Genomic DNA, 23666 nt, shown 5'->3' with positions numbered 1-23666 from the left:
AGAAGTCAGTCAGTTCCTCCCAAACTGATCTATAGATTCAATGCATTCTCAATCTCAATCCCAAAAACATTATTTTGTGTATAATGATAAACTGATTCTAATGTTTATATAGAGAAGCAGAAGATCCTGAATAGCTAACACAATATTGAAAGAGAAGAACAAAGTCAGAGGAGAGACCCTAGCTGGTTTCAAGACTTGGCGTATAGCCACTGTAATCATTTAATCTTTTCAATACTTCTGTTTGCCCCCACTTTACACTTGAGGAAACTGAGGCTTAGAGCATACAGCTTGTGTCAGATGACGACCCATGTCTGATTGCATCTAAAATCTAGGTTCTGAGCAAAATGGTTCCCAGCACTGGTTGGATCTTGCTACAGGAGTCTGAATTCAAGCTCTCTGCCCTCTGAGAAATACGCAGCTCATGCATACCCTTCTCTCAACAGCTGCTGGCTCAAGCTCGATAAAGGGTTCATCTGGAGTTTCATGGGGCCAGTGGCAGTCATTATCTTGGTGAGTGACTAATGATAGTTATTTATGGATGTGTCTGCCCTGGTTGGCCAAACATGGAGTGTGTTTCTTGCTGTGAAAATGGAAATGAAGTGAAGATAAGAAAATATAGCCTGATGTGATTAACGCCTCTTCCTAGAAACACTATCTTCATATGTCTTTCCTTTGCTCCCTTACGGATTACTTGTTGCTGTGATATAATATAACTCTCTGCAGGGGATTCTGGTAAAAAAACCTATGTTTGTTCATTCAACAAGCATTTAGCAAGTATCTACTCTGCACAGAGTGACATGTTCTCCTGTTTGCCAACAACTTCCTGATCACATCCATTGTCCTGGTATAGACATTAATAGTAATCTTTCACTTTCAAGGCATCTTGATTTGAATGATACATTATGTAGTCACCCTAATCAAGTATCAAGTGCCCCAGGTCCATATACACACAATATGCTGTATAAAAGACCAGAGCAAAACATCCTATGAAGCCTGTATCTTTTGTAAAAAAGATACTTAGGTCCACCTCAAATTGGGTTGCACGACACGGCCTCAAAATAAAATTCCAAGTCAATATTTCATTCTGTGTCCACAGATAAACTTGGTGTTGTACTTCCAAATTCTGTGGATTTTGAGAAGCAAACTTTCCTCCCTCAATAAAGACGTTTCTACCATTCAGGACACCAGGTAAGAAGGTCCCAGAATCAGTGGTATCCACATATTTTTCCTACAGGGCTACTTTTCTTTCTCCCTGGGAAAGAAAAACCTATACAAAAATCTGATATAAAATTTCATGGTACTGGATAAAGGGTGTGTGCGGTACAACTTCTAGAAGTAAAAACTATAAATTTCAGGTAGCTTAATGTACTCCTTGATCTCTTTATTCAACAAATATTCATTGGGTGCCTCCTTTGTGTAGAAAACTCTTCATCTGAAATTCATGCCAAGAGTATCAACATTATCCTTCCTCCACCACCCCGTGAGTCCACCCACTTCTGCCCTCCATTATCCTTGGTTGTAGACACCCAGTTCTTACTGTGCTGATCTAAATGATTAAAAATAACAATAAGAACAACTAACATCGACTAGGAACTTAGTAGATGTTTGGAATTTACCAATATTCTTTTACTGAATGCTCATAATTTTAATCTATGTGGTGGGCACGACTACCATTCCCCCATTGATAAGAGGAGCAAGTGCTTATTTTACCCAAGGGTGGGCAAAAATTGGCATTGGTGAGTCATGTGGACAAAACTTAAAGGACTATCTTTCCAATTTCAGACCCTGGCTTTGATCTCATCTACTTATCAGGCCAACCTAACATCTCTTCGCCTTAGTGTTTTCAGCTTGGAGGGTCACAGCTTCACCCTTCCTGGCATTTCTTCATCCCTCTACACGTGTTTGATGAGTGCAGGCTCACACCCCTGTGTGCATGCACAAACACACACTCACACATGTCATCTCTCCTAGACAGTTGCCGCTAAGAACCCCATTCTGTTTTATAAAACACAACTTTCCGTTGAAGAAACACAACAGCATGTTCTATTCTGAAGTCATGATATCATCATTAACACATTTTCCAATACAGATTTCCAGAGGGCACTTCCACACATCTCCCAGCAGATCCAGGTAAAAGACTTGCAGATAAATCACTTCCAAGAATAGGAAAAAGCATTATTCTCAGAAGCAGCCATGGAAAACATGGGTTCTGCCTCATCTTCGAGTTGTATGACTTTGAATAGGTCGCTTAAGCACATGGGGTTGATGTGAAGTTTAAATCAGGTAATATGTGCAAAGCATATAGCACAGCACCCAACACATAGTGATGAATGATACTTATTATTGCTCTTGTTCCTTTTCAGAGTCATGACATTTAAAGCCATTGCTCAGCTATTTATCCTGGGCTGTTCTTGGGGCCTTGGCCTTTTTATGATTGAAGAGGTCGGGAAGGTGATTGGATCAGTCATTGCGTACATATTCACCATCATCAATATCCTGCAGGGTGTTTTGCTCTTTGTGGTACACTGTCTCCTTAATCGCCAGGTAAGGCTAATTATTTTGTTTCTCAATAGCCAACTCTCAAAGTCTTATTGAATGGCTGTTCCCATTCTCACCTTTCTCTGACATTTCATATTTGTATTTGGGGTTTCCTTATTCTGAAAGGAGGTTTTAGGTGATGATTTGGTATGCTGTGTGCTCTGGGTTTCACTACCATCTGACTAACCTTCACATTCCACCTATCTCTTAAGAGTACGCCTTTGTCAGCTGGGGATGACATATCAAAATACCATAGACTGTGTGGCTTGGGCAACAGAAATTTCTCGTATAATTCTAGAGGCTGGAAATCTGAGTTCAGGGTTCCTGTGCAGTTGGGTTCTGGTGAGATCTCTGTTCTCTTTTGCAGATGGCCACCGTGCTCTACCCTTACATGGGGGAGAGAAGGAGAGAGAGCTTTTATGCCTCTTCTTATCAGGACACTAATCCTATTGGGTCAGGGCTCCACCCTTATGGCCTCATTTAATCTTAACTGCTTCTATAAAGGTCATCATGTCTTCAAATACAGTCATACTGGGAAGTTAGGGCTTTGACATGTGAATTTTGAGGAGACATAGTTCAGTCCATAGGAAAGCATGTATCAGTCAGCATTAGGGAGATTATGATTATGAGTAATTATAACCACCACCCTCTAATTTCAGTGGTTTATAACAACAAAGGTTTATTTCTTGCTCATGCTACATAGCCATGGCTTGATCTACATTGTCTTCACTCTGGGATATAGGTTGAATAAAAGCAGCCCTTATTTAGAACACTGGTATTCTCATGGCCAAGGGAAGAGAGATCCTGGCAAAGTGACCTTAATTAGCTCTCTTCCATTGAGTGGAGCAAGTTCCTTGGCCATACCTGAGTTCACAAGAAAGAGGATACAGAAGCCTCTTATAGTGAGGTGCACTTTATGGAGGGACAGTGGAATATTTGACTTACTATGCCAAAAACAGAGTGACTTCAGTTCTAATGTAGGTTTTCCACTGAGTAGGTTGCTGTGTGACCTTGACCAGCCTTCTCACTCTCTCTGAGCCTCAATCGTCTCACCTGTGTTTGTGGCAATACCTGCCTCACAGGATTAAGAATTAAAAGAGATATTGCGGGGGGTGGGGCAAGATGGCAACAGAGTAGGGGACCTTGTTCCATCTAGTCTCTCAAAGTTAGATGCATATTTATCAAACCATTCTGAACACACATGAATTCAACCTGAGATGTAAGATTTATCTGGATCTCTACAAGCAGAAAAATGACAACTTTTTGCAAGGTAGGAGGTGTAGAACCCTGAATCTTCCGGGGAAATATCAGGAGATAAACAGAGGGGGAATGGCCCCACCATAAGCTAGCCCCTGGAAAGTGCTATAACACTGGAGCAAAAAATGGGGACCCTTAGAAATCTGCTCCAGTGAGAGATTTCCCTTTCTGAAAAGGGCACAAGGGATGAATAGGGCAGAATTTTAGGTCGATCATTGTAGTCTCAGAATTCCAGGAGACTCAGAAATTATGGGGAATCCTGACCAATAGAGTGCCCAAGCAGTGGAGCGAGGAGACTGGTTATGGTCAGTGAGCCCAGAAGGGACTCTCAGATCCAGTCACCATAAACTGTCAGCTGGCTTGTAGGGAGACCACTTTCTGCCTGACCACCCTGAAAAGGACTAGAAGGTGCAAGCTGTTTAACGTCTCAGGGGAGATAGAAAACGGCTTGCGCCCAAGACTGGGCAACAGCTCTCAGGGCGGTGTGGCCCATGAAAGAACACTGGGGAGGCACCCAGCCATGAACTGGGAGCCGCGGAAGAGGGTGCATGCACAAGCCCACAGCCACTAGCAATTGCAAAGTCACAAAGGGCACAGATGCTCTCAGGTCCCCAGAACTCCCCTGGGAGAGTTGCAGAGGGTGGGAATAGCACGAGTCTGTGGAGTTTGGTACACACAGAAGTGGAGATGGTTTGACCTGGAAGGTTTATTGAAGAAAGGGGACAGCGAACTTGTGGCTCTGGGCCAGAGATTCCTGAATGGCCATATTAACTCTGACCCTCTAAAGAGAAGCCGAAAGCCACCAGGGAACAAGAGCCACACAAATGACCAGCTCACATTAAGCCCATCCCCCTGACAAGGGGTGGGGCATTCCACCCAGGCAAAGACACCTGAGAAGCTGAGCAGCAGGCCCCTCCCCCAGAAGACAGACTGGAAGAACAGGTGAATGATAAATTTATTTCCCACAGGACTGTAAAACTCCAGTGCCAGGGGGAAAATAATATAGGGAGCTCCAGGTGTTCTCTCATGATTCATTTATTCTTCAGGCTAAAATTTTACATTTCTTTTTTGTTTCTTTTCTTTTTCTTTCTTTTTTTTTGTTTTTGTTTTACCCTGTTCGTGTTTCAAATAGATTCTTATTTCCCAAGTTATGGTTTAAGCTGCTTTTTAACTTTTATTTGTTCACTTCCACATTTTATAGACTATTCCCATACTAGTCCATTTTTCACTTTATTCAATTTTATCTTGATAAATATATAAGTTCTGATTTCTTTGCAATTTTGGGATATAGTGTCTTCAAACACACAGACCAAAAATCAATCAGGAACAGGCAGATAACCCTGCTTTGTCCACCCTGAGAGATTATAAGCTCTCCCCCACCTTTTTTTATTGTTTTTGGATCATCTTGGCTTTGTTTGCATATCTGTGGTAGCTCCCGACCACTTTGGATTTTTTTTTTAGGGTGCATTTTGCTTGGGTGGTGGTTGATATTTTGGACTCTGTTCATTCACTCAACCACCCCTCTACAGAATGACTAGGAGGAGGAACTCTCAACAAAGAAAAGAACCTGAGGCAATGTCCTCTGCCACAGAACTAATGGGTATGGAAATAAGCAAGATGTCAGAGATAGAATTCAGGATAGCAATAATGAAGTCAATAGCTAGGCTTGGAAAAAAAGCATTCGTGACAATATAGAATCTCTAAGGGAAGAAATGAGATCGAATCAGGCCAAACTTAAAAATGCTATGACTGAGAGAGGGGGCGGAGCAAGATGGCGGAGGAGTAGGAGACCTGGATTTCGTCTGGTCTCAGGAATTCAGCTGGAGAGGGATCAAACCATTCTGAACACCTATGAATTCAACAGGAGATCGAAGAAAAGAATAGCAACAACTCTCTGAACAGAAAAGCGACCACTTTCTGGAAGGTAGGACGTGCAGAGAAATGAATCTGAGGCAATATTTGGGAGGATAGAGGGCGGGAGAGGGGACCTCCGTCAGCCGCTTCTGGCAAGTGATAGAACCGTGGAGCGAAGAATCAGAACTTTTAGAAGTTGGCTCCACTGAGGGACGTCGCTCCAGTGGCTAAGCGGGGGGTGGAACCCTCCTGGGACAGTGTGGTCCCAGGACCCTTGGGGTCACAGAAAGACCGAGGGTGCCTGAGTGTGGCAGAGCTCCCAGGTATCGGAGCGGGGAAGCTGGCTGCAGAGGCAGAGCCGAGGCACGGCCTCTCAGCTCGGGGTTGCCATAAACCGTGATCCGTGGCACAGTCAGGCCACTTCTCCTCCAGCAGGGACCCAACAAATGGCAGATCCAGGGAGACTCCCCTTCCTCCCCCCAGGAGGAACAGTACGGGAGCGCACCGCAGGGATCTGCTGGGTTTGGAGACTCCACATGGGGTCAGGTGCCAGAGATAGAAACCCTCGGTCACAGGCCAGGTGAGCACGGAGTGCAGCCAGAGACTGGGGAGACGGGAGTGATTGACTGCTTTTCTCAGGGGGCGGGGCCCCGAGTTCTCCCTTCTCCCTGGCGGAAATTGGGAAGCTGCCATTTTCACTCTCGTCCTCCAAAGCTGTACTGAAAGCTTGCAGGGAACAAAAGCTCCCGAGAGCAAACCCCAGCAGATTACTTAGACCAGACCCGGCAAGGGCGGGGCAATACCACCTCTGGGAAAGACATTTGGGAACCAGGGCAACAGGCCCCTCCCTCAGAATATCAGCATGAACAGCCAGCCAAGACCAAGTTTAGCGATCAATGAGAACGGGAGAACTCCAGCGCTAGGGGAATACTGCACATAGAATTCATGGCTTTTTTACCATGATTCATTAGTCTTTCAAAGTTAATTTTTTTAACTGTTTTTTTAATTTCTTTTTCCCTTTTTCAGACAACATCTTATCAATCACTTTTAAAAAAAAACATTTTTGTTTTACATTCTTAGAGTCATATTCTATCCCTTCATAGTAGTTACCCTTATTTTTGGCATATATATATAAGTTGTTCTCTCTTTAAAATTTTGAGATACAGTTTCTTCTAACAGATCAAAATATACCCTAAATCTCTGGTGTATGGCTTTGTTCTAGTCTCCTGCGTGATCACATTCTCTCCCCCTTTTTTCCTTTCTTTTTTTTTTTAATCTTCGTTCTTTTTTCAAGTAACTTATTAATTCCTTTTTTAAAATTTTTTGTAATTTTCATCTTTACAGTCATCTTCCATCCCTTCATTGTATCAACCCTTATTTTGTACATATATAAGTCTTTCTTTCTTTAAAATTTTAGGAGGCACTTTCTTCTAACAGACGAAAATACACCCAAAATCTAGTACGTAGCACTGATCTATACACTAGCCTGATTATATTTGATCATATTCTGTTTTTTTTTGTTTTGTTCAGTTTTTGTTTGTTTTTATCTTTATCTTTTTCTTTTTTCTTTCTCTTTCTTTTTTCTTTCTTTCTCTTTCTTTTCCCCTGGTTTCAGGTCTTTTCTAATTTGTTTAGAGTATATTTTCTGGGAACGTTGTGAACCTGTCAGTATTTTGTTCTCTCATTCATCTATTCTCCTCTGGACAAAATGACAAGACAAAAAAAATCACCTCAGCAAAAAGAACAAAAGGTAGTACCATCTGCCAGGGACCTACTCAATACAAACTTTAATGCATGTTGGACCTAGAGTTCAGAATCATGATTTTAAAGATACTAGCTGGGCTTGAAAAAAGCATGGAAGTTATTAGAGAAACCCTTCATAGAGAAATAAAAGAACTAAAATCTAACCAAGTCAAAATCACAAAGGCTATTAATGAGGTGCAATAAAAAATGGGGGCACTAACGGCTAGGATAAATGAGGCAGAAGAGAGAATTAGTGATACAGAAGACCAAATCATGGGAAATAAGCTGAGAAAAACAGAGAGAAACAACTACTGGACCACGAGGGCAGATTTCAAGAGATTAGCAATAAGATAGGACAAAACAACATTAGAATAATTGGGAGCCCAGAAGAAGAAGAAAGAGAGAGGGGGGCAGAAAGTATATTGGAGCAAATTATAGCAGAGAACTTCCCTAATGTGGGGAAGGAAACAGGCATCAAAACCCAGGAGTCACAGAGAACCCCTCTTCAAATCAATAAAAATAGGTCAACACCCCAACATCTAATAGTAAAATGTACAAGTCTCAGAGACAAAGAGAAAATCTTGAAAGCAGCTCGGGAGAAGAGATATGTAACCTACAATGGTAGAAATATTACATTGGCAACAGATCTATCCACAGAGACCTGGCAGGCCAGAAAGGACTGGCATGATATCTTCAGAGCACTAAACGAGAAAAATATGTAGCCAAGAATACTATATCCAGCTAGGCTGTCATTGAAATGAGGAGAGATAAAAAGCTTCCAGGACAAAAACTAAAGGTATTTGCAAACACGAAACCAGCCCTCCAAGAAATATTGAAAGGGGTCCTCTAAGCAAAGAGGGAGCCTAAAAGCAACATAGACCAGAAAGGAACATAGACAATATACAGTAACAGTCACCTTACAGGCAACACAATGACACTAAATTCATTTTAGTGTCATTTCAATAGTTACCCTGAATGTAAATGGGATAAATGCCCCAATCAAAAAACACAGGCTGTGAGATTGGATTAAAAAACAAGACCATCAATATGCTGTCTGCAAGAGACTCATTTTAGACCCAAAGACACCCCCACATTGAGAGTGAGGGGGTGAAAAACCATTTACCATGTTAATGGACACCAAAAGAAAGCTGGGGTGGCAATCCTTATATCAGACAAATTAGATTTTAAAACAAAGACTGTAATAAAAGATGAGGAAGGACACTACATCCTACTTAAAGGATCTATCCAACAAGAAGATCTAACAATTGTAAATATCTATGCCCCGAACATGGGAGCAGCCAATTATATAAGACAATTGATAAAAAAAGCGAAGAAACACATTGACAACAATACAATAATACTGGGGGACTTTAACACCCCCCGACTGAAATGGACAGATCAACTAAGCAAAAGATCAACAAGGAAATAAAGACTCTAAATGACACACTGAACCAAATGGACTTCACAGACATATTCAGAACATTCCATCCCAAAGCAATGGAATACACATTCTTCTCTAGTGCCCATGGAACATTCTCCAGAATAGATCACATCCTAGGTCACAAATCAGGTCTCAACCGATACCAAAAGATTGGGATTATTCCCTGCATCTTTTCAGACCACAATGCTTTGAAACAAGAACTCAATCACAAGAGGAAAGTCGGAAAGAACTCAAATACATGGAGGCTAAAGAGCATCCTACTAAAGAATGAATGGGTCAACCAGGAAATTAAAGAAGAATTTTAAAAATTCATGGAAACCAATGAAAATGAAAACACAACTGTTCAAAATCTTTCGGATTCAGCAAAGGCAGTCCTGAGAGGAAAGTATATAGCAATACAAGCCTTTCTCAAGAAACAAAAAAGGTCTCAAGTATACAACCTAACCCTACACCTAAAGGAGCTGGAGAAAGAACAGCAACTAAAGCCTAAACCCAGCAGGAGAGGAGAAATAATAAAGATCAGAGCAGAAATCAATGAAATAGAAACCAAAAAACAGTAGAACAGATCAACGAAACTAGGAGGTGGTTCTTTGAAAGAATTAACAAGATTGATAAAACCCTGGCCAGACTGATCAAAAAGAAAAGAGAAATGACCCAAATCCACAAAATCATGAATGCAAGAGGAAAGATCACAACCAACACCAAAGAAATACAAACAATTATAAGAACATATTATGAGCAACTCTATGCCAGCAAATTAGATAACCTGGAAGAAATGGGTGCATTTCTAGAGATGTATCAACTACCAAAACTGAACCAGGAAGAAATAGAAAACCTGAACAGACCTATAACCACTAAGGATATTGAAGCAGTCATCAAAAATCTCCCAACAAACAAAAGCCCAAGGCCAGATGGCTTCCCAAGGGAATTCTACCAAACATTTAAGAAGAATTAATACCTATTCTCCTGAAACTGTTCCAAAAAATAGAAATGGAAGGAAAACTTCCAAAGTCATTTTATGAGACCACCATTACCTTGATCCCCAAACCAGACAAAGACTCCATCAAAAAGGAGAATTACAGACCCATATCCTTGATGAACATGGATGCAAAAATTCTCACCAAAATACTAGCCAATAGGATCCAACAGTACATTAAAAGGATTATTCACCATGACCAAGTGGGATTTATACCTGGGCTGCAAGTTTGGTTCAACATCTGCAAATCAATCAACGTGATACAATATATTAACAAAAGAAAGACCAAGAATCATATGATCCTCTCAATAGATGCAGAAAAAGCATTTGACAAAGTACAGCATCCTTTCTTGATCAAAACTCTTCAGAGTATAGGGATAGAGGGTACATACCTCAATATCATAAAAGTCATCTATGAAAACACTACAACAAATATCATTCTCAATGGGGAAAAGCTGAGAGTTTTTACCCTAAGGTCAGGAACACGGCAGGGATGTCCACTATCACCACTGCTACTCAACATAGTATTAGAAGTCCTAGCCACAGCAATCAGACAACAAAAAGAAATCAAAGGCATCCTAATCGGCAAAGAGGAAGTCAAACTCTCACTCTTTGCAGATGATATGATACTGTATGTGGAAAACCCAAAAGACTCCACCCCAAAACTCCTAGAACTCCTACAGGAATTCAGTAAAGTGGCAGGATATAAAATCAATGCACAGAAATCAGGGGCATTCCTATAAACGAACAACAAGACAGAAGAGAGACAAATCAAGGAGTCGATCCCATTCACAATAGCACCCAAAACCATAAGATACCTAGGAATAAATCTAACCAAAGAGGCAAAGGATCTGTACTCAGAAAACCATAAAATACTCATGAAAGAAATTGAAGAAGACACAAAGAAATGGAAAAACGTTCCATGCTCATGGATTGGGAGAACCAACATTGTGAAGATGTCAATGCTACCTAGAGCAATGTACACATTCAATGCAATCCCCATCAAAATACCATCCACTTTTTTCAAAGAAATGGAACAAATAATCTTAAAATTTGTATGGAACCAGAAGAGACCCCGAATAGCCAGAGGAAAATTGAAAAAGAAAAGCAAAGCTGGCGGCATCACAATTCCGGACTTCCAGCTCTATTGCAAAGCTGTCATCATCAAGAGAGTATGGTACTGGCACAAAAACAGACACATAGATCAATGGAACAGAATCGAGAGCCCAGAAATGGACCCTCAACTCTATGGTCAACTTATCTTTGACAAAGCAGGAAAGAATGTCCAATGGAAAAAAGACAGTCTCTTCAACAGATAGTGTTGGGAAAATTGCACAGCCACATGCAGAAGAATGAAACTGGACCAATTCCTTACACCACACACAAAAATAGACTCCAAATGGTTGAAAGACCTAAATGTGAGACAGGAGTCTATCAAAGTCCTAAAGGAGAACACAGGGAGCAACCTCTTCGACCTCAGCCGCAGCAACTTCTTCCTAGAAACATCGCCAAAGGCAAGGAAAGCAAGGGCAAAAATGAACTATTGGGATTTCATCAAAATAAAAAGGTTTTGCACAGCAAAAGAAACAGTCCACAAAACCAAAAGACAACCGACAGAATGGGAGAAAATATTTGCAAATGACATATCAGATAAAGCGCTACTATCCAAAATCAATAAAGAACTTATCAAACTCAACACCCAAAGAACAAATAATCCAATCAAGAAGTGGGCAGAAGACATGAGCAGACATTTTTCCAAAGAAGACATCCAAATGGCCAACAGACACATGAAAAAGTGCTCAACATCGCTCGGCATCAGGGAAATCCAAATCAAGACCTCAATGAGATACCACCTCACACCAGTCAGAATGGCTAAAATTAACAAGTCAGGAAATGACAATGTTAGCAGGGATGCGGAGAACGGGGAACCCTCCTACACTGTTGGTGGGAATGCAAGCTGGTGCAACCACTCTGGAAAACAGTATGGAGATTCCTCAAAAAATTGAATATAAAGCTACCATACGATCCAGCAATTGCACTGCTGGGTATTTACCACCAAGATACAAATGTAGAGATCCGAAGGGATACGTGCACCACAATGTTTCTAGCAGCAATGTCCACAATAGCCAAACTGTGGAAAGAGCCAAGATGTCCATCGACAGATGAATGGATAAAGAAGAAGAGGTATATATACACAATGGAATATTATGCAGCCATCAAAAGGAATGAGATCTTGCCATTTGCAACAACGTGGATGGAACTGGAGGGTGTTATGCTGAGTGAAATAAGTCAATCAGAGAAAGACATGTATCATATGACTTCACTGATATGAGGAATTCTTTTTTTTTAAGATTTTTTTAAATTTATTTATTTGAGAGACAGAGAGAATGAGAGAGAAAGCACATGAGAGGGGGGAGGGTCAGAGGGAGAAGCAGACTCCCTGCCGAGCAGGGAGCCCGATGCGGGACTCGATCCAGGCACTCCAGGATCATGACCTGAGCCGAAGGCAGTTGCTTAACCAACAGAGCCACCCAGGCGCCCAGATATGAGGAATTCTTAATCTCAGGAAACAAACTGAGGGTTGCTGGAGGGGTGGGGGTGGGAGGGATGGGGTGGCTGAGTGATAGACATTGGGGAGGGTATGTGCTATGGTGAGCGCTGTGAATTGTGCAGGACTGTTGAATCACAGATCTGTACTTCTGAAACAAATAATGCAATATATGATAGGGAAAAAAAAGGAAGAAGAAGATAGCAGGAAGGGAAGAATGAAGGGAAGTAAATCGGAGGGGGAAACGAACCGTGAGAGATGATGGACTCTGAAAAACAAACTGAGTGTTCTAGAGGGGAGAGCAGTGGGGGGATGGGTTAGCCAGGTGATGGGTATTAAAGAGGGCACGTTCTGCGTGGAGCACTGGGTGTTATGCACAAACAATGAATCATGGAACACTACATCAAAAACTAATGGTGTATGGTGATTAACATAACAACAAAAAATTTAAAGAAAAAAATGCTATGACTGTGATGCCATCCAAAATGGATAATCTAAAAGCCAGAGTAAATGAGGCAGAATAGAGAATAGTGATCTAGAATTTAAGCTGATGAAAAGGAAGGAAGTCGAGGAAAACAGAAATAGGCAGCTAGCAGCCCATAAAATAGACTTAGAGAGATTAATGATACCATGAAACGTTCCAATGTCAGAATTATTGGGATCCCTGAGAGGGTGGAGAGACAGAGAGGACTAGAAGGTATATTTGAACAAATCATAGCTGAGAACATCCCTAATCTGGGGAAGGAAACAACCATTCAAGTCCAAGAGGCAGAGAGGACCCCTACCAAAATCAATAAAAATAGATCAACACCCCAACATATAATAGTGAAGCTTGTGAATCTTACAGCTAAAGAAACTATCCTGAGAACAGTTAGGGGGAGGAGATTCCTTACATATGAACAGAACATCAGAATAACATCAGACCTATCAGCAGAGACCTGGCAAGCCAGAAAGGGCTGGCAAGACATATTCAGGGTACTAAGTGAGAAGAACATGCAGCCAACAATACTTCATCCAGCAAGGCTGTCATTCAGTATGGATGGAGAGGGGCACCCTGGGTGGCTCAGTCATTAAGTGTCTGCCTTCTGCTTGGGTCACAATCCCAGGGTCCTGGGATAGAGCCCCACATCAGGCTCCCTGCTCCGCAGGAAGCCTGCTTCTCCCTCTCTCACCCCTCCTGCTTGTGTTCCTGCTCTCGCTTTCTCTCTGTCAAATAAATAAATAAAATATTTAAAAAAAAAAGAATGGATGGAGAGATAAAGAACTTCCAGGACAGGCAGAAAATGAAAGAATATGTGACCACCAAGGCAGCCCTGCAAGATATATTAAGGGGGATTTGGTAAGCAAAGAGAGACCCCAAGAGTAATATAGACCAGAAATTAACCAGACAATCTACAGAAACAAGGACTTTACAGGCAATACAATAGCACTGATTTCATATCTTTCAATAGTTACTCTCAATGTAAATAAGCTGAATGCTCCCATAAAAAGACACAGGATTTCAGATTGGTTAAAAAAGCAGGACCCATCCATATTCTGTCTACAAGAGACTCATTTGAACCTAAAGAAACTTCCAGACCGAAAGTGAGGGGATGGAGAACCATTTACTATGCCAACGGACCTCAAAAGAAAGCTGGCGTAACAATCGTCATAACAGACAAATTAGATTTTTATTATTATTATTATGTTACGTTAGTCACCATACAATACATCATTAGGTTTCTTTTACTTTTTTATTATGTTAATCACCATACATTACATCATTAGTTTTTGATGTGGTGATCCACCATTCATTGTTTTCGTATAACACCCAGTGCTTCAAATTAGATTTTAAACCAAAGACTGTAGTAAGAGATGTAGAGGGACACTATATCATACTTAAAGGGTCTATCCAACAAGAAGATCTAACAATTGTAAATATCTATGCCCCCAACATGGGAGCAGCCAATTATATAAAACAACTAATAAGCAAAAAAAGAAACATATTGAAAAAATACATTAATAGTAGGGGACTTCAACACTCGATTCACAGCAATGGACAGATAATCTAAGCTGAAGATCAAAAAAGAAACAAGAGCTTTGAATGACACATTGGACCAGATGGACTTCATAGGTATATACAGAACATTCCATCCTAAAACAACAGAATACTCATTCTTCTCGAGTGCACATTGAACTTTCTCCAGAATAAACCACATACTGGGTCACAAATCAGGTCTCAACCGATACCAAAAGATTGAGATTATTCCCTGCATATTTTCAGAACACAATGCTTTGAAACTGGAACTCAACCACAAGAAAAAAATTGGAAGGAACTCGAACTGTTGGAGGTTAAAGAGCATCCTACTAAAGAATGAATGGGCCAGCCAGGAAATTAAAGAAGAATGTAAACAATTCATGGAAACCAATGAGAATGAAAACACATCGGTCCAAAACCTATGGGATACTGCAAAGGTGGTCCTAAGGGGGAAATACATAGCCATCCAAGCCTCTCTCAAAAAATTAGGAAAATCCCAAATGCACAAGCTAACCTTACACCTAAAGGACCAGGAGAAAGAACAGCAAATAAAGCCTAAACCAAAGAGGAGAAGAGAAATAAAGATTAGAGCAGAAATCAATGAAATAGAAACTAGAAGAACAGTAGAACAAATCAATGAAACTAGAAGCTTGGTTCATTGAAAGAATTAATAAGATCGATAAACCTCAGGTGCTGGGTGGCTCAGTTGGTTAAGCGACTGCCTTCAGCTCGGGTCATGATCCTGGAGTCCCACATCGGGCTTCCTGCTCAGCAGGGAATCTGCTTCTCCCTCTGACCCTCTTCCCTCTCGTGCTATCTCTCATTCTCTCTCTCTCAAATAAATAAATAAAATCTTTAAAAAAAATCGATAAACCTCTGGCCAGACTTATCAAAAAGAAAAGAGAAGGGACCCAAATTAATAAAATCATGAATGAAAGGGGAGAAATCATGACAAATACCAAGGAAATAGAGACAATTATTAGAACTTATTAACAGCAGCTATATGCCAACAAACTAGGCAATCTGGAAGAAATGGATGCATTCCTGGAAACTTATAAACTACCAAGACTGAAACGGGAAGAAATAGACAATCTGAACAGACCCATAACCAGCAAGGAAATGGAAACAGTAATCAAAAATCTCCCAAAACAAAAGAGTCCAGGGCCAGATGGCTTCCCAGGGGAATTCTGCCAAACATTTAAAGAAGAAATCATGGATACCAGCCCTTTATCTGTAGTGTCATTTGCAAATATCTTCTCCCATTCTGTGGGAGTTTGTCTCTTTGTTTTGTTGATTGTTTCCTTGCTGTGCAGAAGCTTTTTATCTTGATGAAGTCCCAAAAGTTCATTTTTGCTTTTGCTTCCCTTGCCTTTGGAGGAATGTTTTGAAAGAAGTTGCTGTGGTCAATGTTGAAAAGGCAACTCCCTAGGTTCTCCTCTAGGATTTTGATGGATTCCTGTCTCACATTGAGGTCTTTCATCCATTTTGAATTTGTCTTTCTGTATGGTCATGCCATTGTTGTTCAACATAATACTAGAAGCCCTAATCACAGCAATCAGACAACAAAAAGAAATAAAAGGCACCCAAATTGGCAAAGAAGAAGTCAAGCTCTCACTCTTCACAGATGATATGATACTTTATGTGGAAAACCCAAAAGACTCCACCCCTAAATTACTAGAACTCATATAGCAATTCAGCAATGTGGCAGGATACAAAACCAATGCACAGAAATCAGTGGCATTTTTATAGACTAACAATGTAACTGAAGAAAGAGAAATTAAGGAATTGATTCCATTTATAATGCACCAAATAGCACCAAAAACCATAAGATACCAAGGAATAAATCTAAATAAATAGGTAAAGGATCTATACTCTAGAAACTACAGAACACTTATGAAAGAAACTGAGGAAGACACAAAGAGATGGAAAAACATTCCATGCTCTGGGATTGGAAGAATAAATATAGTTAAAATATCTTGCTGCCAAACTGTGGAAAGAACCAAGATGTTCATCGACAGACGAATGGATAAAGAAGATGTGGTATATATACACAATGGAATATTATGGAGCCATCAAAAGGAATGAGATCTTGCCATTTGCAACAGCATGGATAGAACTGGAGGGTGTTATGCTGAGTAAAATAAGTCAATCCGAGAAAGACATGTATCATATGACCTCACTGATATGAGGAATTCTTAATCTCAGGAAACAAACTGAGGTTTGCTGGAGTGGTGGGTGGTGGGAGGGATTGGGTGGCTGGGTGGTAGACATTGGGGAGGATATGTGCTTTGGTGAGCACTGTGAATTGTACAAGACTGATGAATCACGGATCTGTACTTCTGAAACAAAAAATGCAATATATGTTAAGGAAAAAAAAGCAGAAGAAGATAGCAGGAGTGGAAGAATGAAGGGAGGTAAGTCGGAGGGGGAGACAGACCATTAGAGACGATGGACTGTGAAAAACAAACTGAGGGTTCTAGAGGGGAGGGGGGAGGGGGATGGGTTAGCCTGGTGATGGGTATTAAAGAGGGCACATTCTGCGTGGAGCACTGGGTGTTATGCACAAACAATGAATCATGGAACACTACATCAAAAACTAATGATGTAATATATGGTGATTAACATAACAATAAAAAATTATTAAAAATATCTTGCTGCCAGAGCAACCACACTTTCAATGCAATCCTTATCAAAATACCATCCACATTTTTCACAGAGCTGGAAAAAAAGTCCTAAAATTTGTATGGAACCAGAAAAGACCCTGAATCACCAAGGAAATGTTGAAAAATAAAAACAAAACTAGGGGCATCACAATGCCTGACTTCAAGCTATATCACAACAAAGTTGTGATCATAAGACAGCATAGTAGTGGCACAGAAACAGACATATAGATTAATGGAACAGAATAGAGATCCCAAAAATGGACCCTCAACTCTATGGTCAACTAATCTTCGACAAAGCAGGAAAGAACATCCAGTGGAAAAAAGACAGCCTCCTCAATAAATGGTGCTGGGAAAACTGGACAGCCACATGCAGAAGCATGAAACTAGACCATTCTCTTACACCATACAGAAAGATAAACTCAAAATAGATGAAAGACCTCAATGTGAGACAGGAATCCATCAAAATCCTAGAGGAGAACAGAGGAAGTAACTTCTTTGACATTGGACACAGTGACTTCTTTCAAGACACGTCTCCAAAGGCAAGGGAAACAAAAGCAAAAATGAACTTTGGGGACTTCATCAAGATAAAAACCTTCTGTACAGCAAAGGAAACAGTCAACAAAACGAAGAGGCAACCCACAGAATGGGAGAAGATATTTGCAAATGTCATTACAGATAAAGGGCTGGTATCCAGATCTTTAAGGAACTTCTCAAACTCAACACCTAAAAAACAAAGAATCCAGTCAAGAAATGGGCAGAAGACATGAACAGACACTTCTCCAAAGAAGAAATACAAATTGTCAACAAACACATGAAAAAATCCTCCACATCACTTGCCATCAGGGAAATACAAATCAAAAGCACAGTGAGATACCACCTTACACCAGTTAGAATGGCTAAAATTAACGAGACAGGAAACAACAAATGTTGGCAAAGATGTGGAGAAAGGGGAACTCTCTTACACCGTTGGTGGGAAGGCAAGCTGGTGCAGCCACTCTGGAAAACAGTATGGAGGTTCTTCAAAAAGTTAAAAATAGAGCTACCCTACGACTCAGTGATTGCACTACTAGGTATTTACCCCAAAGATACAGGTGTAGTGAAAAGAAGGGCACATGCACCCCAATTTTCTTAGTATCAATGGCCACAATAGCCAAACTGTGGAAAGAGGGGAGATGTCCTTCAACAGATGAATGGATAAAGAAGATGTGGTTCATATATACAAAGAGCATTACTCAGCCATCCTAAAGTTTGAATACCCACCATTCACGTTGAGATGGATGGAACTGGGGGGGATTATGCTAATGAATTAAGCAGAGAAAGAGAATTATCATATGGTTTCACTCATATGTGGAACATAAGGAATATTGTGGAGGACCACAGGGGAAGGGAGGGAAAAGTGAAAGGAAAGAAATCAGAGAGGGAGACAAACCATGAGAGACTCTGGACCCCAGGAAACAAACAGAGTTACAGAAGGGAGGGGGTGGGAGAATGGGGTGACCAGGTGATGGGTATTAGGAGGGAATGTGTTGGGATGAGCACTGACTGTTATATACAACTAATGAATCATTGTACACTACATCAAAAACTAATTATGTACTATATGCTGGCTAATTGAACATAATAATAAAAAATTAAAATAAAATAAGAAAGAAAGAAAGTTAAAAAAGAAAAAAAGAGAGATAATGCAATATGAATCTCCTAGTGCAGTCCTTGGCATACATTAAGTTCTTGTAAGGGTCATCTTCTTGTATTTTTACTCCTTTTAGATGATTGGAAATAGTTTTCCTGGCTTTTCTCACTTTGCTATTGGGCAGGACTACCAACCATTAAGATGCTGGTGACAAAGACAGCAGCATAACACTTCATTTATTTCTCTTTCATCTCCTAGTGCCTTCTTAATTGTTGGTATCCTCACACCCAGAAGTACAGTACAACTTAAGTGTCTTTGTGAAATAATGTTGAATATTAAATATTTAAATATCTTTTTATAACATGTTAACAGGTTTCAGGAAGGAATCCATGCAATCACAGGGAATGGCTCAGCATAGCAGTTAGTGTCGGGGCTCTGGTGTGAGAATGATGAGGTGCTGAATGCTGGCTGTATGACCTTGAATAAGTCCATTTACTTCCAACAGCTTCAGCTTCTTTATCTTTAACTGGGGGTAACAGAAGAACCTTCCTCACTTGCTTTATGTAGGATGAAATGATATATTGCATAAAATAAAGTGTACTGAAGATTGCTAGTGTTCAATAAATGTTGACTTTCATTGTTATAATCACCACCACCACCACCATCATCTACACTGTCATCATTATGACCATCATCATTTCCGTGATAACCATCACCTTCTCCCTCCTCCTCCTCTTCATTGTCAGAATCATCATCACCACCACCACTCTATAGACTCTACAGAGACTTTGTGATGCCTGACATTTACTAAATACATTTAGTAAATACATTCAACAAAAGTTGAATTTTAGAATGAACCAAGAAGAGGATGTCCAAGACTATACCGGAAACCAATGAGAGGGTAGTCATGGGGCTTGGCATGTATATCTTTAACCTCCTATTCAGGGTCCTTTCTCCCTAAGCAAGCTCCTAATGTGACACAAACCTCTATATTCCTCAGGTGCGAATGGAATACAAGAAGTGGTTTAGTGGGATCTGGAAAGCGGTTAAAACTGAAAGTATTGAAGTAACACATTCTACGACCCAAACCAAAACGGTAAGACCAACTTCTCTACAATGCTGTGTACTGGCTGAACCCAACATCTTGTACTGCCAGGAGTTTCCTGGTCTCTTGATCTGAAGGAAAAGAGAAATTGCATTACTTCCATTATGCTGGTGGTTTCTGGTTTTTGAGGCCAAAATCAGTGGAACACTTCCCTTCCCTTCCTTCTTCCTTCCTTCCTCCCTTCCTTCCTTTCTCTTCCTCTCTTTCTCCAGTCTTTCCATAAATATCCAAATGATATTTATCAAAAAATTTAAATTTATTTAACAATGTTCACTTAACAAATATTTACTGAGTAGCCAGTACATGCCAGGTGCTGTTTTAGGTCCTGGGGAAACAGCAGAAGATACACTGACAAAAATCCTTGCCCTCACAGAACTATTATTCTGGTTAGGGGAGGCTGAGAATAAATCCCCAAACATGGATTATACAGTATTTCACAAAGTGATGTGGGCTATGGAAAAATACAGAGCTGTGAAAAGAAATCAGGACTCATGAGGTGGGGGGAGTTTGGTTTCCTGTACGGTGGCCACTGACAATCTTTCATTGTCTATCACCACCTTCTATTTTAATTCTCTGCATGATGTGCCTCTCTGTATGATATTTGTCTTACTCTGGAAAACATGAAAGTGTTTATGTTTGGTCAATCTCTACCCCCTGTAAGTTTCAGTGCTATGGTTACTATGATTTTCCTTCTACCTAGAGCAATGCCTGGCCCACAAAAGATGCTCACTTAACTTGTTGAGTGTCTAAGGTCTTTGTTTATAGATGAGAACTCAGACTGGGAAAGTCCACATAATTGGGCTGAAGCTACTCAGCTGGGTACAGGGGTTCAGACTCAGGTCTGTTTTCCTCTGAAAGTTGACAGCATTCCTTGGTTGTCACCAGAGTTGTTTGTCACTCCAGATCGTCAACAACTTTTGGGACCAGCTTCCTGGGACATGCACTCTCAGACCGAGGACAAGTCTGTTTACTGGCTGCTGACTGTGTCCTAACAGTATAAGTATATGCCACTGATTCACCCCTTGGCTGAAATCACCAGCAGTCAAAGGTTATGTCAACCTGAACTGTGTAAAGGAACTGTCCCAACACATGTGGTCTCCAAAAGTATGTCGCATAGTGGAACCCATTGCATGGATTCTGGGGTTCACCAGATTTGAGTTTGAATCTTGATTCTTTCAGGTTCCAGCTGGTAGATGCTGGGCAAGGAGCTTAACCTCCCTGAGCCTCAATTCGTTCATCATTGAAATGTCTGGTTGACTAACAAAACAATGTACATGAAAGCATTTTGCTCTACTCTGAACCATGTAAACACTACCTGTATGAACACCACATTATCAAGAGTCAACTATATAGAAGGCCCCAATCAGTGATCCTTTCCTCTTATCTTTGGACAACATTTTACATTCTAAAAAGCACATATTCAGGGCTCAGTCGGTGAAGCATCCCAATCTTGGTTTCAGCTCAGGTCATGATCTCAGGATTGTGAGATCCAGCCCCACCTCAGGCTCTGAGCTAGGCATGGAGTTTGCTTGAGATTCTTTCTCTCCCTCTCTCTGCCCCTCCCCCAACTCGTTCTCACACTCTCTCTAAAAAAATTAAATACGTAAAAATAAAAAACAAAAAGTGGATTTCAACCTTACAGTCTTCATTGATCCTCTGTAGCATTTAGTGATCCTTCATTGTTTGAATGGAGCCAACGTGCCTGAGTTCAAGTCCCAACTCCACCACTTCCAGGCTGCATGAGCCTGTGCTAGCCATTTACTGTCTCTAAACCTCAGGACTTCATCTGTATGATGAGGATGGTGATAGGATCTATCTCATCATGAGAAGAAAGCGAGGTCATACGTGTTAAGAGCTTAGAGTGCTGCTTGGCACACAGTAAACAAACACCCTGCAAATGTTTGTGAAAAGATCAGATAAATAAAAAGACCATCATAGATGATGTTTGGTGGAGGAAAGGCTGTAAAGTCAGATATTAAGATATTAGTCAGATCTTAATGAACTTTGGATCTTAGAAATTCTGGCTTGTCATTTCCTGAGGTGTTAATTTCTCTTCAGCTTGTTCTACATATTATCTCCCCGAATAGGAGGAACCAGGGACGCCATCAGAAGTCTTTCCCAGAAGAGATGCTGCTTCTGTGCAACCTCAGCGTCAGACTCCTATCTCTGCTTTTTGGCTAAGAACAGAAAACTGAGCTGCTTCTGGACAGCGCCCCCTGTGGTTACACGTGGATTGGACAAATGCCACCATCTGTATCTTCCTCCTGAAAGCAGTTCTGAGGCCTTATTCTATTGGCTTCTAGGTCCTTAGAAGGGGTCATGGGGAGACCTCTGAGACCCATACCCAGTATTGTTTATCACATGCCATTAAATGTTCAAGGAATAATTTTTAATAATGAAGGAAATAAGGGGACTTTCTTCTTCCACCTATTGCTAACTTGCCCAGGATTTATTGGCCAACATCTAGAGTCACCTGGCAGGTTTCTCTCTCTGGGCATTTGGTTGCATTTTATGCTCCTGAAGATTTTGCAAACTCGACACTTTCAGAATTCAGTAATTCCCATATGAATAAGTATTAAAAAGGAGGTTGCATTCTTGCAATGCAAAATTCCACCACCATCCATCTTAGGAGCACATTGTCAACAGGAAGGGTCTTGTGGCCAGGAGACCAGCACCGACTCCTTTGTTTGATGACTTTCAAACTTATTTATTGGGTAAATTTTGTTTTCTTAGTGTCATCTGGAAATGCTCCCAAACCAACAGCATGAAGGTCACAGCAGTTGTTTGGCCTTATTTGTTTTCTTTTAATATTTCTAATTTCTTTTTCAAAGTAATTGGATTCTAGGAATGTTTTTTAGCACTGGAATTAATAAATGCATGGCTAACTTTGTTACCAGAAGGTATTTTAAAACCAATTTTACATGATTACAGCAGGAAAGGTAAAAATAGCAGCAAAGAGTTGCCAGATTCATTTGAAGAGATTTCGTGTGCAGTTTCTAGGTGGTGGACCAAAGACTGTGTCCCTTTTCTGCTTAATCAGCTCCAGTGTCTCTTCCACATGGCAGCAATGCAACAAGAGTGTATGATTCACTCCACTTGCTGACCTTAAAATATTGTTATTCCTTTTGAACAGTAAAAATTTGGAGAGATTCACATGCTTTCAAAAGGTATGCCTGCGGTGTTAATTTTTATATCTGCAATTTCAAATTTGCACAAATAAAACCTGCAGGAAATGCAACCTTCCTGGGCAGTTGACAAATCCTTGCACTTAAGCCCCACAAGTATTGCTGCTGTTTTTGTGTTCAAGACAGTTTCAAGAAGAGGATAAACCAGCCAAATGTTCTAGGTGCTGTGGGCTTGGACCTCTCTATTCAATAATTTTCCTCCCCTCCCAACATGAAGTCTGCTTTCTTTCTCTTTTCTGCCTCTCTCACTCCTTTGCTTTCGTTAAGAACTAGCTTCTTCATCCTTCAAGAACCTTTTCTTCTTCTAGCTCTCAGAAATCCATCTCCTTTACTTGCTCTATTGGCATCCGTATGACTTGACTTACCCTGTATTTTGTGTGCTGTTGCACACATGATGTGTGTGCTTGTAAATCATGCCTGCTTGGATCATAAACTTCTGGAAGGCCAGAATGATAAATGTCTTAATGATAAATTAAAAAGGTGATAAGTGGAAAGTTCCTTGCCTCCACTTAGAGCATTACTTCTCAAAATCTGCATTATTGACATTTTGGGTTTTATAATTCTTCATTGTGGGTGGCTATCCTTTGCATTGCTGGATGTTGAGCAGCATCCCTGGCCTCTACCAGTTAGATGCCAGTAACCACCCCACCCATACACCTATTACAACAATCAAAAATGTCTCCAGACATTGTCACCTGGGAATAGAAAT

General features: G+C 40.7%; 1 protein-coding gene across 1 annotated transcript in view; it reads left to right on the top strand.

Annotated features, from left to right (window-relative positions):
• LOC114226102 (adhesion G protein-coupled receptor E4-like) overlaps nt 1-23429 on the top strand; it is a 99778-nt gene extending 76349 nt beyond the window's left edge. Inside the window, exons 12-16 of the mRNA XM_088017743.1 lie at nt 444-510; nt 1097-1188; nt 2364-2544; nt 19668-19763; nt 21860-23429. Of these exons, the coding sequence (XP_087873869.1) occupies nt 444-510; nt 1097-1188; nt 2364-2544; nt 19668-19763; nt 21860-21967 (544 nt within the window). The 3' untranslated portion in view covers nt 21968-23429. The remainder of the gene's footprint in view (nt 1-443; nt 511-1096; nt 1189-2363; nt 2545-19667; nt 19764-21859) is intronic.
• The last annotated feature ends 237 nt before the right edge of the window (nt 23430-23666 follow it).

This window comes from Eumetopias jubatus, unplaced genomic scaffold (assembly GCF_037043125.1).
Source record: "Eumetopias jubatus isolate StellerSeaLion01/CBP00866 unplaced genomic scaffold, mEumJub1_p1.0 scaffold_1, whole genome shotgun sequence".
Classification (NCBI taxonomy): Eukaryota; Metazoa; Chordata; class Mammalia; order Carnivora; family Otariidae; genus Eumetopias; species Eumetopias jubatus.
This window is presented reverse-complemented; position numbering and strand designations above follow the sequence as displayed.